This window comes from Taudactylus pleione, unplaced genomic scaffold, assembly GCF_031769625.1.
Source record: "Taudactylus pleione unplaced genomic scaffold, aTauple2 ptg000181l, whole genome shotgun sequence".
NCBI classification, from domain to species: Eukaryota; Metazoa; Chordata; class Amphibia; order Anura; family Myobatrachidae; genus Taudactylus; species Taudactylus pleione.
The window spans coordinates 10,838,758-10,855,232 of NW_028284583.1; the positions used below are offsets into that span (position 1 = coordinate 10,838,758).

A 16,475-nucleotide genomic window follows, 5' to 3' on the forward strand; every position below is an offset into this window, starting at 1 on the left:
AACACTGCTTTAAATTGAAGCTTGTGAGGTTAAAATATACTCCAGAAATCGTTTAGCATCCCAGTATTTTCTGTATAACAGTCCTTACCCACACCCATTTGCAGCATAAGACACAGGGACAAAGTCAATGCATTATTCATTTCATAAGGTGGCATGTTACATGCTAGATTGTTCCAAATAATCTCTTGTGACCTCTTCACACCAGTTTCATAACATTGTTGATGTAAGTGATTCTTTTTCTATTTTTATTATTTCTTTTTAATTTGATAAGAATCTATTTGCATATATCTGTGTGTTATTTTGTATAATTATTTGGTAACCTTAAGCATTAGATTGTGATCATTTTAGCCTGGTCTCTGTGTTCTTTAAACTAATCCATAAGCCTGTGAAGTGCCAAGGTACATGCTACAGATCTGTGTGAAATTATTGTTTGAATAATAATAATTGTGATAACTGTGTGCAGGTAGATCTCAACGGCTACCAAGTGGAGTGAAATACTCTGGAATAAACCCTCAGTGGTGGCAGAGAGATTTGTGATATTAATCATGAGGGGTAAATTATGCAGCGAAAGTGTATTTATTGTGTAACAGACCAGGAGGATACTTTGATTAACTCTATAATAAGAGACCACCGTGCAAGGCTCAAGTGAGTGCTGCTTGACCAACGTCACTGACAGTGTTTTCAAACCGATGTATCTGGGAACAGGCTGATCGTGATTTATAGTATATTTAGCAACTTAGATGTTACATGACAGGGACTGTCCGGGTGGAATCTGTATTCTGTCCGGGTGGAATCTGGTAGCTAAGAAGTTCTCTTTACTTTTAATTCAGTACACAGATATTTATACTCTGCTTTAGGTACATTACAGCATTTACTCCAAATATTACAATATATATGTTGCTGCTCTGTTTTATTTGCTTAATGCGAAAAATGGTGAAGGGCAGTCATGGATAGCTGACTGCTATATGTATCCACCTTCCACTGTCATTCCTCATTACAACCATCCTGCATGCACTCATAGTGATGAGAAGTTAATACGTAACATACTGTACCAGCTGCCACTCAGTCCACTAAAATCAGTACTCTCACATCAACATTGGGACAGCTTAGATGTAGGAGTTACACTACAGTATAATTTGTAAGTATAGTTAATAGAGGTAAAATGTATTTACCCTTAGTACATGGTCCATCACACCTTTTACAGCTTTGAACACCATGCTCCACTACCTCATATGTATTTGGTGGACATGTCCGAACACAAGAGCCAAGATCTGTAACTATGTAATTATCTATTAAATAAAAAAATAAAAAATTAGTTTAGTTTACTTGAATTTGCAACTTAATGTTGCACAATACACATTAGTATATCGACTGCACAAATTGTTATTCAAATTTTTTTGTCACATTTACAAATTTAAACATATTTAAACACACTACACAACAATTTTGCAAGGACCCCAATATACCACATAAGTGGGATACCCAGAGGACATGGTAATAATGTATGATTCATGTTATAGCTGCCTTACTACACAATGCCCCAATTCGTGCCATTGCACTACATGGGAGCTGAAGCACAATAATGCAGTTCTTCTAGCTCCAGGGCTAGAAGTGGGCGAGATCCAGGAGGTTGGACTACTATCCTTGGAGACCTTTCCTAGAATTTGGGAGTTTTTTGGACATTACGGGAAATAGGACGGTATGCATTAAATCTGTCTGCACATTTTAACTTACGCCCTACCCACCTTGCAGTGCAATACAGTTTTACCATGGGCCAGTTTACACCTTCTTGCTTTAATGAATCCCCATGATCATTAAGGGCCTCAAATAGAGTTAGGAGCAGAGTTAGACTATAGACAAGGTGTCCGGGGAAGTCCTCCAAGAGGACCCATCAGGTCTATTTCAGTTCCTGGTTAATGATGCTGCCGTCAGTGTGTCCTGGGTTTGGCCGCATCATGGACAAGATGGAATTACAATGCAATGCGATTGACACGGTGGAGAAAAGCGGTGCAAACTCCAGAACCAGAAGACAGGCAGCGGTGCGAACTCTGGAGTCAGAATAAAGCATCTGTGCAGACTCCAGACCCAGAGGATGGGCTGTAAAGGTCAGTTAACTTCAGGGGAAAGCACGGGAGGGGGGCTTCAAAGTACATTTTTTGTTGGTGGGGGACTCCGCAAGTTGGTTGCCAGAGGCCTCCACGTACCTTTATCCGGACTTGGTTAAGAAAAGTGCTTTTATTTCATAGAAAAAGGTGCCAGTCATATGAAAAAAGGTACCATTACTTTCCTAAACTGCTGATTGCGCTGTGGCCAGGTTATTGTCTCCCTAGACCTTTAAGTAGCTGATCTGGAGTAGTCTGGTGTTACACGTTTCAGGGATCAGTGTTAAAATACACTAAATACACTTGTAATGACAGAATATGAACTTCCAGTTTCCATAAAAAAAAGGCAGTACCTTTCAGGACCACCAAGTATATTTGTGTCCAACATGCATGAGCATTGTAGTACGCCTAACTCTACATAAAGTCCTACATGCCTCCTCTTAAGCCGCGTATACACTTGCCGATTAAACAGAGCGATTGAACGATAACGACATCGTTATTGTTCAATCGCTCATTAATCATGCACAAATCATACACTACAATGTCGGAAATGACCAGCGATGCGTGCTCCCATTGGTCATTTTCGACATCATCGCCTGAACATGCCGGTCACTCTGCCGATAACGACAGATTGGGCATGTTCGGGGATGAGGGAGGGTGCCTGCAGTGAACGACATATCGTCCAGTGTAGGCACTACAGGGGATGAGGAACGACTGTACGATTATGCTGTAATTGTACTGTCGTTCCAAGATCTGCAAGTGGATATGCACCTTTACAGTCACTGTGAGGAAGATTGCTAAACTATTTTTTGCAGTTGCTCTGCAACAGACAAGCAAAGCCCATGTGCACAATAATGTGTCCATTTCATAACGAAATGTTTTAAAAGAAAATGGGGAAACATTTTGAAAGAGATTTACTTACGTGGACAGCTTGCCACACATGCAGCCCCAAAGCTGTATTTTCCTTCAATGTTTACTTCCATTATGTATGTAGTTGGGTTGTACACTAGCAATGGAGGGCAGCTTTCCTTACATGTGTCCCCATCACGAAACTTGCGACATGCCTTTATAAAAAAAACAAGATGGATCATATTATATGGATTTATATAGTATAAAAGAAGTCTCTGTGTATATATTATGATGAAGTATGAAATGTTATAGGCCTTACCAGGCAATCTTTTTCTTTGGGCCCTGTGCAGCCTGCAGCACACTGACTGTGACAGCAGTCACTGGGCATTGGGCCCCTGCACCGGCCAGAACACTGCTGGGCACAGTTGAGTTTTGACACTAAAAGAACAATGATAAAATGAGTTACATACAGGGTTAAGTTAGGAAACAAGCGAGGAAGTTATATTCATGACAGAAAATGGGGCTTTAGAATTTTTTTTTCAGACAATTATTACACATATGTAATAATAATAATAAAATAAATCTAAATTTACTGCATGCAAAAAGACACAAAAGAGACATTAAACTGTACACATAGTCGAGGCTACATCTTCTGGGTAGCAGTATTACTGGGTATTGATTAAGTAAGTATTAATGACACAAAGTAACTCTGTTTTCAGTTATGTCACTGGGCCTAAGCACATTAATGGGCTGAATTTAAATGAATCTTGGCCCTCATTCAGAGCCGTACGCTCTGAGCAGAGCGCACGCTCTGAATGAGGGCCGCCCTCCATAAAAATGGAGCGTCCTCCTGGACGCTCGTATAGTTGTGGGTCACCACCCACAGCCTATACGAGCGTGCAGTTTGATGGCCGCAATGGTCTTGACCATCGCGACCATCGAAACTGCGAGCCGGAGCCTGCGGTTGAGGTTTTCAACCGCAAGCTCCGGAGTGATTTTGGCTCTATCAGAGCCAAAATCACTCCCACTGACATCACTAGTGATGTCAGTGGGCCGGCTTCTGACGGGAGGCGTTCCCATGGGAACGCCCCCGTCAGGGAGGCACGCCCCCGGCACACCCACCAAAGGGGGCATGCTGTCAATCAACATCGACAGCACGCCCCCTTTGATCAGACACAACGAGCGAAGGACTTTCCTTCGCTCGTCGCGTCTGGCGCATGCGCACGATGGAGCTCCCTCCGTCGTGCGCATGCTCAGTGCAGAACATCGACCCACTTGCGAGCGGACAGCCGCTCGCGAGTGGGTCTGAATCAGGGCCCTTGTTTCTATTCACATGGCTGCTACTGCTATCTGTAGGTGACAGGACATACCATCTTCTTCCGTATAAAATAGCTGCATAGTGTAGAATGTGCACGGGCATATGTACTGTAACCATTTAAGACTCAGGTAAAATTATTAAAGGTCAATTTTAATCGATTAAAAATCATTATAAATAGATCAACATCGATGTGTTTCACTAACAGATGATTTTTTTCATATCTAATTTTAAGTGTTAGTAAATGTGTGCTTTAGCCCATAAAACACATCATTGTTGACTGATTTGGATCGATTTTTAATAGATATGATTAAAATCAACCTTTAGTAAATGTATCCCTCAGTTGTAACACCTACCCACTCCCCTATTTCTCACACTCTTCCTGCTTCTTGGCTCTCTATGGTTCCACCCCTTACTGCATCAGTGAGCAATAAACAGAAATATATGGAAATAATTGGCCATTGATACATAATAATGTTTGAAGGTGCAAATGAGGCAGCAACGAAAAAACTATATAGACAAGCACTATAACTATATACTTACGTATCTGACAGTTCTCTGGACCCGGACCCCAGCATGACTCATTGCATTCCACGTTACATTTAGGACCTGCAATTTTAAAGAACAGTTGCTAAGTGCACTTTTGTGTTGACGGCACATAGTAGAGATATGCATGAAGGGGCTCATTTGTGAACCCCCACAATTTTGCTTCCTAAGAAGATGAAGAATGATTTTTCCATACAATTTAGGAAGAGTCCCGTGTTTACGTGAGGTTTCCCATGGGTGCTCTTCCCACAATCCAAAAATATACTGATACAGTAGGTTAACTGGATTCTAACAAAAAAAAATAAACCTAGTGAATATGTGGTAAGAATATTGGGTGTGACTCAGTGTTGTACGAATTGCACAGTTGCAGGGACCGGCTGTGCAATACCGTACAACTCATATGCAAATGTAGCAGGAGACATCTGGTGTAAATAGACACATCCTGACTGCATCGCAGATCCGAGTGCTGCGTCCTAAGATGCAGTTTCAGATCTTCTGTGATACCATTGGCAATCTGAGTAACCCTGAGTTTGCCCGTCACAGCTCCGTAGCTGAGGCCAGGAAGTCATTGGAAGATGCAGATCCTGGCCTTGGCACTCCCAGAAAACGGGGTCTGGAACTGAGGCCAACCTTGCCCATACCCCGCCCCCACACAACCACAGCCTGTCCATCAGGCTGCAGCTTGGGGAAACTGTGAGCGATCTTGCAGAGGGAGACCTGAACATACGCTGGTCTCTCACAATCAGTGTTGTATGCAAACCACCAGGTTTGCATACAACACTGAATCAGGCCCATAGATTGTAAGCTTTTTCTCAGATGGAAAGTAGCATCATTTAATTTGCATAATTCTTATAACAAGTCCTGGAAACTGAAAGACATCAATAAAGAAAAATTTAATTAATAAAAAAAACAGCCTCTGAATACTTTTTAATAGAAAAAAGTACTGTAAACCAGGATAAATGTGGCTTATTAATTCATTAATACAAAGTGAAATCCTGGAGTCAGAACGGACACAATATAAGTTCCACTCACAATATCTGCCAATGTATAGAAAGTGAATACACTTTAATCTCAAATCAGACATCAATCATTTGAACCCATTAGGTTGTTCCCAATTTATTTGAATTAACCCCTAACCCCTATCCTAAAACCTCCTTCTTTAAAAATCTGTCTCCTCTTCTGCATCTTAATTGGTGCAGGTTTTCCATGTCACTAAAAGTCACCTGCAAAAACCAGTAATAATACAGAATGTGGAATTGACTCTGGGCAATGAAGACCCCCTCTAGGTGATGGTCTTATCCAGCGCTATTTTTCTGGAAAAATACGTTCAGGAACTGTGGGAGGAGCTTAAAAAAACAATTATATATATATATTATATATAAATTTATATATAGTTTATATAAATATATATACTGTAGTATTGAGAAATTAAGGCACTCAAAAGGGACTTTAAAATAAAACTTTTCTTATGTGAAATGCAGTTTGGACCAGGACATTACGTCATAGTTAATGAGAGGTTCAGGAACTGAGTTCCTGCTTATTCCTGCTGAAAAATAGCCCTGCTCATATCATATGCCAGTACATGCCTACTCCTCAGCTTTGTTGTAACAGCAGGAAAATAGGATGTTCCATAGTTGAAATCAAGGAGCAATCCCTTAAGTTACCTGGCTGTTTTTGTCAATTAACATTATAAATATATAACATTGTAACCAATGGCGGATTCTACCTAGGGGCTGCAGCCCCCCCAGGAAAATATGTCACCCGCAGCTAGGTGATTGTCGCTCAGCTGCCCCGGTGAATAAATCAGATTGTTTTTGTTTGTTTTTTAATCTAAGTGTTAATAGAAAGTCTGGGTTATCACCCACCGTTAGTGAATAGGTGAGATAGGGAGAGAGAGGAAAAGTGAGAAAAAGAGAGAGAGACAGTCTATTGCACCCTAGACCATAAATCTGGCTCAGGACATGGATTCGGATTACCAAGTGGAAACATTCAAAAATTTGGAACAAAACCTGTTTACTTCTATAGTCAAGATACTTACATCGTTGATAAAATTTCTTTTCCAAATTAATGATATTGTTTGAGTGAACAATGTCTTTCCACTTGATTGTCTCCAAGTTGCAAAGATAGGGATTTTGTGTGATGTTAACTCCGCCAATGAGGATTTCTGTGAAAAGAAGATGCAGAGAATTCAGATATATACTTGAGACATATACCAATCAGGCATAACATTAAAACCATCTGCCTAATACTGTGTAGGTCCCCCTCGTGCCACCAAGACAGTTCTGAACCATTGAGGAATAGACTCCACAAGACCTCTGAAGGTGTCCTGTGGTATCTGTGGCACGAAGATGTTGGTAGCAGATCCTTTAAGTTCTGTAAGTTGCAAGGAGGGGCCTCCATGTCGAGGACTTGTTTTTCCAGCACATCCCACAGATGCTCGGATTGAGATTTGGGGAATTTGGAGGCCAAGTCAACACCTTGAACTCTTTGCCATATTCCTCAAACCATTCTTGAGCAATGTTTACAGTGTGGCAGGGCACATTATCCTACTGAAAGAGGCCACTGCCATTAGGGAATACCGTTGCCAAGGGGAGGTGTACTTGCTCTCCAACAATGTTTAGGTAGGTGGTATGTGTCAAAGTAATGTCCATATGAATGCCAGGACCCAAGATTTTTCCCAGCAGTACATTCTCCAGAGCATCACACTTTCTTTGTCGGCTTGCTTCCTTCCCATAGTGCATTCTGGTGCCATCTCTGCCCCAGGTAAATGATGCACACACACACCCTGCCATCCACATGATGAAGGAAATGTGATTCATCAGACGAGTCCACCTTGTTCTATTACTCAATTGTAGGCCCTTTTGGCAGGTTGGGGCTGAATAGCCCGACTATTGAAGATCCCGACGGAGGCTGGTAAGTACCCTATGCCTCCCCTCTCCCCCCCCTAACCCTCCCTTAGTGGTGCCTAACGCTAACCTCCCTGGGGGGTGCCTATTGCTAATTTCCCCCCGGTGGTGCCTAACCCTAACCCCCCCTTCCAACACCCGAAACCTCTCGGGGGGGGGGTACCTAACCCTAACCAACCTACCACTGGTGGTGCCTAATCCTAACCCCCCCCGTCCCCGTAGCCTAACCCTAATCCTCCCTCGGGGGGGGAGTTCCTAACCCTAATTTCCCCCCGGGGTCCATAAACCTAACCCCCCATCCCCGGCTAACCCGCAGATACTTACCCGGATCCTTCTTTCCGGATTCCGTTAGCCGCTATGATGATGTCGGTATCCTGATCTCCTTCAGGATACTGGCGTCGGCATTTTGCCGGGCGTCGGGATTCCGGCGTCGGTATTTCCGCCAGCATATAAACTACATCCTGCTTTTTGGCCGGCATGGTCACTCTGACCGGTCTACGGGTATGAGGTGCAATGCACTGTGTTCTAACACCTTTCTATCATAGCCAGCATTAACTATTTCAGCAAGTTGTGCTACGGTACTTTAGCTCTTCTGTGGGATCAGACCAGATGGGCTAGCCTTCGCTTCCCTAGTGGATCAATGAACTTTGGGCACCCATGACCCTGGTGCAGATTCATCACTTGTTCTTTGTTGGACCACTTTTATAGGTACTAACCACTGCATACTGGGAACACCCCACAAGACCTGCCATTTTGGAGATGCTCTGACCTGGTCATCTAGCCATCAGAATTTGGCTCAGATCCTTACACTTGCCCATATTCACTGCTCCCAACAAATCAGTTTCACGAATTGAGTGTTCACTTTTTGCCTAATATATCCCACCTCTTGACAGGTGCCATTGTGACAAGATAATCAATGTTATTCACTTCACCTGTCAGTGGTTTAATTTTGTGGCTAATCTGTGTATAATTTACACAATAAGTACACAAACACTGTTTAGCTGCGCAATACTACACTATGTACAGTAGATCTGATTAGTACTAACTATGGGAAATTATTAGCATTAATAGCGTATGTTGTTCCCAGGTAAGGTACAACTGGAGACTGGAGCCATATTCCTGCTTGGTGTTATTTGAAGAGTTAAGTGCAATGTCATTTGCCAATGAGCGCTATTTGCTAACTTTATGGTCAAAACTTCCACACCCAAAGTACAGTAATTATAATATTCAGATCATCTATAGCAGGGGTCTTCAAACTTGGCCCTCCAGCTGCTGTAGAACTACACATCCCAGCATGCACTGCCACCTTTTTGATATAACAGAATGCTAAAACTATGGCAGTGCATGCTGGGATGTGTAGTTCCACAGCATCTGGAGGGCCAAGTTTGAAGACCCTGATCTATAGCAAGTGAAAGTGTAGACCATGAGAAAGGATTGTGATTGACACAACAATGCCTGTTTTGCATCCCATTTGACCCTATGATGAAGTATATTATGCTTAAACTGACAGTGATTGCACTATAGATTGAGAATTTGTACTGGTCACAATATGCTACTTGCTGAGTGCCTACAATATGTACAGTACAGCAAACTTGAGTCTAAATGAGTTGTATACTACCTGTGAAAGGCAGCTTTGAATGGGCATAGTCCTTAGGGGCCCATTTCTTAATTATTGTGTTTTTGACACGATAATCATTTCTTAATGCCGCTATTGGCAGCAATAAAAAATTCAGTTCCTGTTGGCATGTATCATAAAACACATGCAGGGACAGGGGCTCACTATGCTTTCAGTTTCTGGGGGCTGCGTTATTACGCACGTGCAGTCTGCTTACCGCACATACGTGAATTTGGTTATTTTTATGGTCAACAGTTTATAGCCTACAATGGCTAACGCCATCTTCAGATGCATTCTAGAGCGGGTTCCAGTCAATAAATCTACACTAAAAAGGTTGACCACCTCTAGATAGACCCCAAGTGATAAGACAGCAATAGGTAGACAGGGACATTGGGTCGATACACAAAAGGTCAACAGATACACAAAAGGTCAACATGGATGAAGATAGACAGGTACACACGGTCCACAGGTTCAAAAGGTCGACATTGAAATGGTCAACACAAACAAATGGTCAACACATGTTCTTTTTTTTTTTTTTAGGGATAGGCATTTACCAGAGGGTCAGGCTCTCGGAGAGACGGTTAGGGTTAGGCACTTACCTCGACGGTTAGGCACTAGGAGAGATGGTTAGGTTATGCACTTACAGGAGGGTTAGGCACTAGGAGGGACAGTTAGGTTTAGGCACTTACCCTGACCGAGGTAGGGTTAGGGTTAGGCACAAAAAAGAGGGTTAGGGTTCAGGCGAAGATTAGGGTTAGAAATAAAACAGTTGTCAATCATTTTTGTGTCGACCATTTCAATATCAACCTTTTGACCCTATGGACCTTTTGTACCTGTCTATCTTCAGCCATGTCGACCTTTTGAGTGTCGACCTTTTGTCTCTGTCTACCATTTAGGGGTCTATCTGACATTGACTATCTTTTTACTGTAGCTCTTTTATACCAAACCCTTCCAGAGCTTGGTAAATTCTGCAATAAAGCAGACCCTATAGAAACCTATGGGGGCTGCTTTTTCAGTCGAAAATTGCTGCGGTCCCCAGTAGATACATTCGGGGAATACTTAACATTTACAGGTATCCCCCCAAAACAGGCGCCTATATGAGCTACCTTAAATGTATTATGGTTGTCATTATACAAGTATTCTCAGTATTAAAAAGTTTTCTTTAAATATAATTTGTAATTCCTATAGGTAGATCTGGAAACAGGAAGAAATCAGTAAAATCATTAAAAAATATAGCAAGTGTGTGTGTGGAAATTACTATAAATCTAAATCTATCAACCTGTAACTGTAGGTGATAAAATTATCCACATGATAGAGAGATATAGAGATAAATAATCAGTAAATAGCATATATTATTAATGTGCATGTATTAAAATTAACAGGTTACTTACTCTTAAGTACAGTAATAAGAATATTACAAATTAGTACAGAATTCTGTTTCCTGTATAAAACACCTGGTTATTTGCATGGGCATTTTACTCTTATTTCATATACCTTTTAATTTCCTCAAAGGTAGCTCCTGCAGACCTTGCTTTTCATCTTCTTGATCAAAATTATGCAAAATGGACAGTGCAGAATTTCTATACAGAGTGTTCCCTCGGATAATCTGAAGGTTTACCAGGGGGATGGATTTAACTGAATTAAAACCGATGATAACGTAACCTCCCACTTCTCGAATGTCCTGGAATGAAACAAATATTAGTTTATTTATTGGTAATTATGCATAATTATTTATTACAATACACAGTAAATAATTGATAGACACACTGAAATGACTGGTTTATCACAGTAAATAATTACAAAGTATATACTGAATGAGTTATATTTTTATTGTCTTCCAATTTAGAAGAGATGTGTGTGGACCCCGTGTTTTGGTTTTGGTTCTAATTCATCATCATACATATTTTGGTTTTGGTTTTGGCAAAAACACCCTCAAGTGTTTTGGTTTGGATTTGATTTTGGTTTGACTTTGGATTCCTTTAAAATCATTAAAAAATCGTTAAAAACAGCAAAAATCATGTAATTTGAAACTGTTTACACATGCAATCCAAAACCTAAGTTCGGTTTTTAAATCAGAGTTCTGAACTTACAGCAGATCCGAGCTGGGACTTGGCTCTCCTCGGAACCCCTAAGAGATTCTGAACTGTGTATTCAACTTGGAACCTCTAAGTTCGGGTGTTTTTGTTTTTCAGGAAAATTGAACTGCATATCTCTACAATTAAGTAGATGGTAGTTATTCCTACCACTGCAGGATCAGAAGCACTGAGACTCTAATGACCATCTCCCAAAGGGGGTGTGCCAACATCAGGGTGCTCATTGTAATATGACTATATGAACTAGGCAGTGTGGATAATGTAGCCGTGCTTTTTGCGCTATGTGCTTTTTGTGCTGTAACAAATGATCAGTTCTCTATTATTACAATTACTATTGTGTTTGTATTACAAATACACACACTCTCATCCAAACATGCAGTATACGACAAATGAGATCATGAAATCCATGATAAACAAATAATTAATATTCCTTGATTATTGATTTATATTCCTTGATTATTATAGGAGAAATATATCAAATTGTTTACTATCACTTATCAGGTGCACAACCAGAAAGCATGTTTCTATGCAACCATCATAGTGTATTTTAAGCATTCACCTTGTGTTAAAAGATATGATTATGGTGAAAGAAAGAAGTTTTGCATATCTAGAATTAAAATGGTGCAACCAGGTATGCCAATAGTAAGCTATTGGACCACACAGCCATTCTCCCCGCTTATCTGCATTCCTGTATGTAATATGCAGTCATAATGTTGAGCCTAATCCTTAGATGCTAAATTATACAGATGCTATGTATATACTGTACCTTCAGGAAAGAAGTGTCATTATCCCCCTGCAGGTGGGTGATTTCCAGATTTCCAAGTACAATCTCGCAGCCATTGTACATTCTCTTCATACTGTTGTAGTGTTCTTCCGCTGTCACTAGCTGGGTGAACTTGTTCTCAGTGCCAAGACATACTGTAAGAGAATAATGAGATTTTATATACTTATAGTCTATACAATAGTTATATAGTGAATTTGACATTCCTAACATCTTAATTTATATTAATATTTAGATTTCCAATTTAAATGCATTTATTTGGTAAATGGCATTAACAGTTCTCCATCATAAAATATCCTCTTTGTGATAAGTTTGAGCTGGTTCAACCTTAAAACATACTAGACTTGTAACTCAAATATAATATTCTCTTGTTTGGTAAAGGGAAATGTAAAATTGAAATGAAAAAATAAATAAATAAAAAAGCAAAGAAACCCACAACAACAAACATTGCATGCGTACTAATTTGCTGTAACTGCCGGCCCATCCAATTTAAGTTGCATGGAGTCATATTTGCTTTAAACTGAATTTGGAAATGTAATGGGGTTTTTATTGTAACTGAGATTTAACTTATGGAATCATTTCATTCCATTGTTTGACTTTTCTATAATTATTCTGTGCACCATATTTGTCATGGAAGTAAAACAGTATTTCTCCTTTTCATTTATCAGATTTGACCTGACTAAAAAAAACTAAAAACAATATTTTTTCTCAACAATGACACAAATGCAATTACACAGTTGACATGAACAGCTCTATACTGTCCCTGTTCCTTATTTCCAGGGATAGAGGGGTATATGTACTAAGCCTTGGAGAAAGACAAAGTGGATGGAGATAAAGTACAAACCAATCAGCACCTGTCATTTTTCAAAAACAGCCTGTAAAGTAACAGTTAGGAGCTGATTGGTTGGCACTTTATCTCTCTCCACTTTATCTCTCTCCAAGACTTCGTACATCTCCCCCAGAGTTTGGTAACTGAATGATGCTGTCCCCATACCACTTCTTTATGTTCAGTACCACGTCTCTTAGTATATACGCCAACCAATCAGCTCCTAACTGTCACTTACAGGCTGTGTTTGAAAAATGACACTTAGGAACTGATTGGTTGGTACTTTATCTCTCACCTAGGCTTAGTACATTTACCACTAAAACTTTATGTCTAAGGGACAGTTTGCTTGATCCACCAGGTCTGCGAAATAGTAGTAGCCATTAATTTGATTGAAACAAGTATAGCTACAGTTGATGCCCCTCCCAGTGTACTCCCAGTACACCGAAAAATACTTGCACTAGACAACAACTCTGCTCGTTACTGCCAGGCAAGCAGAAATTGTACATAGCAGAGCACCATAGGACTGCTGGAGGGTTATTATACATACAGTGCATCACAAGTAAAATACAGAATTCATTTTAATAATGTCACTCAAAACATTGTACGTTATGAGTGGAATTACTCCTAAAAGGTCTCCGGTAACATTGCGCCCACATCATGGTCCCGGAATCTTCTCTACTGTGCATACACAAACCTCTGAAAAAATGTCACTCGCACCACTTTTCCGGTGATTTGTGCTGCTGCACCAACATGGGACCCCTGAGAGGTAAGTTTTAAACATAGGTGGTGTGGACCCCTCTGGACTTATTATAGATACAGCAATGCCCAGTGGGGAAAATAAGCACCAAGCTACTTTACAAATGTTTTATTTACAGCAGGGAGTGAGTGGGAATTGAATATTGAATTTGTTCAACAGACATTTTTAAATGTATCTGAATAATAAAAAATATTTTTAAATGTACAGTATTTGAATAAGAAAAATATGGTACAATACGTAACATCCAACTAAATATGTTGCAGTGGCATCACGTGCAAATAAGTTATTTTAATATATTATTTAATGAGATCGTTTAAGAAGTATTTCTAGAATGTAAATATTAAGAAGGAAATCCTCTCTTGTACTGTTGATGTACGTATATACAGTATGTGGTCTTCTGTGTGCAAAGCAAAACTTGCACCAGGTCCAAATGACTAGAGGCCACTGGGTGTAGAGCATTAAATTATTTAGACAGAGAGCTCTTCCTCTACTAATCATCATTCTGACTTGACAGAGAGCGATCTTTAAGTGTTGAACAGAGTGAAACAATAATTGGATTAGAGGCATGACAATAGCCAATGCATTATTAATACTAGAGATCTCTAACGGTGAAGATTGCCTGCAGAGTGAGCTGTAACCCAAGATCATTGTGCGAGATACTGAGCACTTGTTGATAATAGTTTATGTAAGTGGCAAAGCATAAGATACACATACAGTACATGCATACATTACATACATACATGGATCTTTATGTCTGTATATACTTTATACATAGACAGAATAAATAAATACATATATGTGTATGTGTCATACTTGCCTACTTTTGAAAAAGCATTTCAAATTTCTAGATTTTTTTTTTATTCTGATCTGTATTCTATTGTTGAATAAGTGTTCATAATTTTGATCAGATTTTGAAATGTATATGTTTATAACAATTTTATTTTTGGTTATATGATGTGCCAGAAAAGTTTATTATATTGAATATTTTTCTGTACGATAATTGGTACGAAAATATTTGGTAATGCAGATGCGACAAATTATGTATATGGTGCTTTTGCTTCCACAAATAAATAGAAATTTATAAAAAAAAGAAAAAGCAATTCAGGGAGATTGTGAAAGCAGCACCTAGAGCGCGGCGGTAAAGTGGGCGTGTACTACTACATCTGAGAGACGTGCCTTATAATTGACTTATATACAAATGTAAATGAGCCCAAAAGCAGTTAGTAAGATCCATTTGTTGATGGAAACACACTGATACTTTTTAGAAAATGCATGTAGCCATAGGGATCACTGTGCCTTATAACCAATGCAGGGAAATTGTACTAATGATCCAATTTGAATATATCTATCTCTGTTTTTATTATATATAACAGCTACATAATGGGGGTAAGATGAAATCAGGGTGATTGCTGGACTCTTCAGGGACTGCTACTATTTTATGGTGTGTGTGTGTTTATATGTACTGTATATATGCAGAATTAATAAAAGTCAATAGTCAAGAAGGTCATGGGTCATGTAAACTTTTTTATTCTATACACCTGCCACCTTTCCACTCTATGTTATATGTTAGCTAATATTCTCCAGGGACCCATGCTGTGCACAAGCACTATCACAATATACGCATGTTTGGGGGCGGACCGGGGGAGGGCATGACTGCACGATCACGTCATCGCGCCCCTGCTATACAATGCAGAGATTACCAGCACTGTGCAGCAGGAGGCGGGGTCGCGATGACACGATTCAGAGCAAATCGCGGCATCGGCTTCCCTTGGTCCGCCCACTTGTATTGTATATGATCATTGCATGGTGTACTATACTTAAGCCACTTTGAGAAACGATCTTGCCAGCGGATACCAACAAGCTCTAGGTGAAGCTTGACAACCAATTTGAGAAACCATGTACTTGGGTATTAGCATGTGAAGCGTTTTCCACTACACTGTAATATTTACTATCAAGCCTTGCTTCTAGCATTCTGTACTCTGATGCAGTACTCACAATGTTTATATTATATCGGCCAAATATCAGTTAGCTTATGACTAATTAAAGCCTAAAGCTGGCCACACACTAGACCAACTTACATCCAACCAGCCAACTTGTTGATTGGTTGGAATGAAAATCTGGTAAGGAATGAAAGCAAATGACAATCAGCAATTTGCTCCCAAACGCAGGAAAATGAACAAAAACTGTTGTTTGAACAAATTGTTTAGATCAAACATTTAGCAAACATGTCTGACGACCATTTTCATCTGTTTTCTGGCATTTAGGAGCAAATTGCTGATCATCATTTACTCCCATTCCTTAACAGATTTTCATTCCAACCAATCAACAAGTTGGCTGGTTGTATGTAAGTTGGTCTAGTGTGTGGCCAGCTTTAGTTGATATTCAGGAGGCTAATTTAAACCTCATCTTTATTCCATAGCACAGCCCTGAATGTAACTGTCATGCATTCAGCATAGGGTTTGTTATGTTACATTAATTCATATTAGCAGCCCCACCTAGTGGTCAGGACAGTAGCAGTTTAAATCGGATCTATTTTGTCCCTCCTAACATGCCTTAGCAGTCTAGCAATGCATTCTGGGCTAAAGGAGCTGTACTATGTCACACTGCAGCCTATACTTTGCATACTGTATATTTCATGCTGTTTGCATATTCCATGTACTGTATATGTTTGCCTTGCATTTCCAT

At 39.9% G+C, this 16,475-nt stretch overlaps 1 protein-coding gene across 1 annotated transcript in view; it reads right to left on the reverse strand.

Moving 5' to 3' along the window:
• EGFR (epidermal growth factor receptor) overlaps positions 1-16,475 on the reverse strand; it is a 231,328-nt gene that overhangs the window by 63,559 nt on the left and 151,294 nt on the right. Inside the window, exons 2-8 of the mRNA XM_088476057.1 lie at positions 12,193-12,344; positions 10,828-11,014; positions 6,851-6,976; positions 4,810-4,875; positions 3,271-3,389; positions 3,025-3,166; positions 1,173-1,289 (exon numbers count right to left, since the gene is read on the reverse strand). Of these exons, the coding sequence (XP_088332183.1) occupies positions 1,173-1,289; positions 3,025-3,166; positions 3,271-3,389; positions 4,810-4,875; positions 6,851-6,976; positions 10,828-11,014; positions 12,193-12,344 (909 nt within the window). The remainder of the gene's footprint in view (positions 1-1,172; positions 1,290-3,024; positions 3,167-3,270; positions 3,390-4,809; positions 4,876-6,850; positions 6,977-10,827; positions 11,015-12,192; positions 12,345-16,475) is intronic.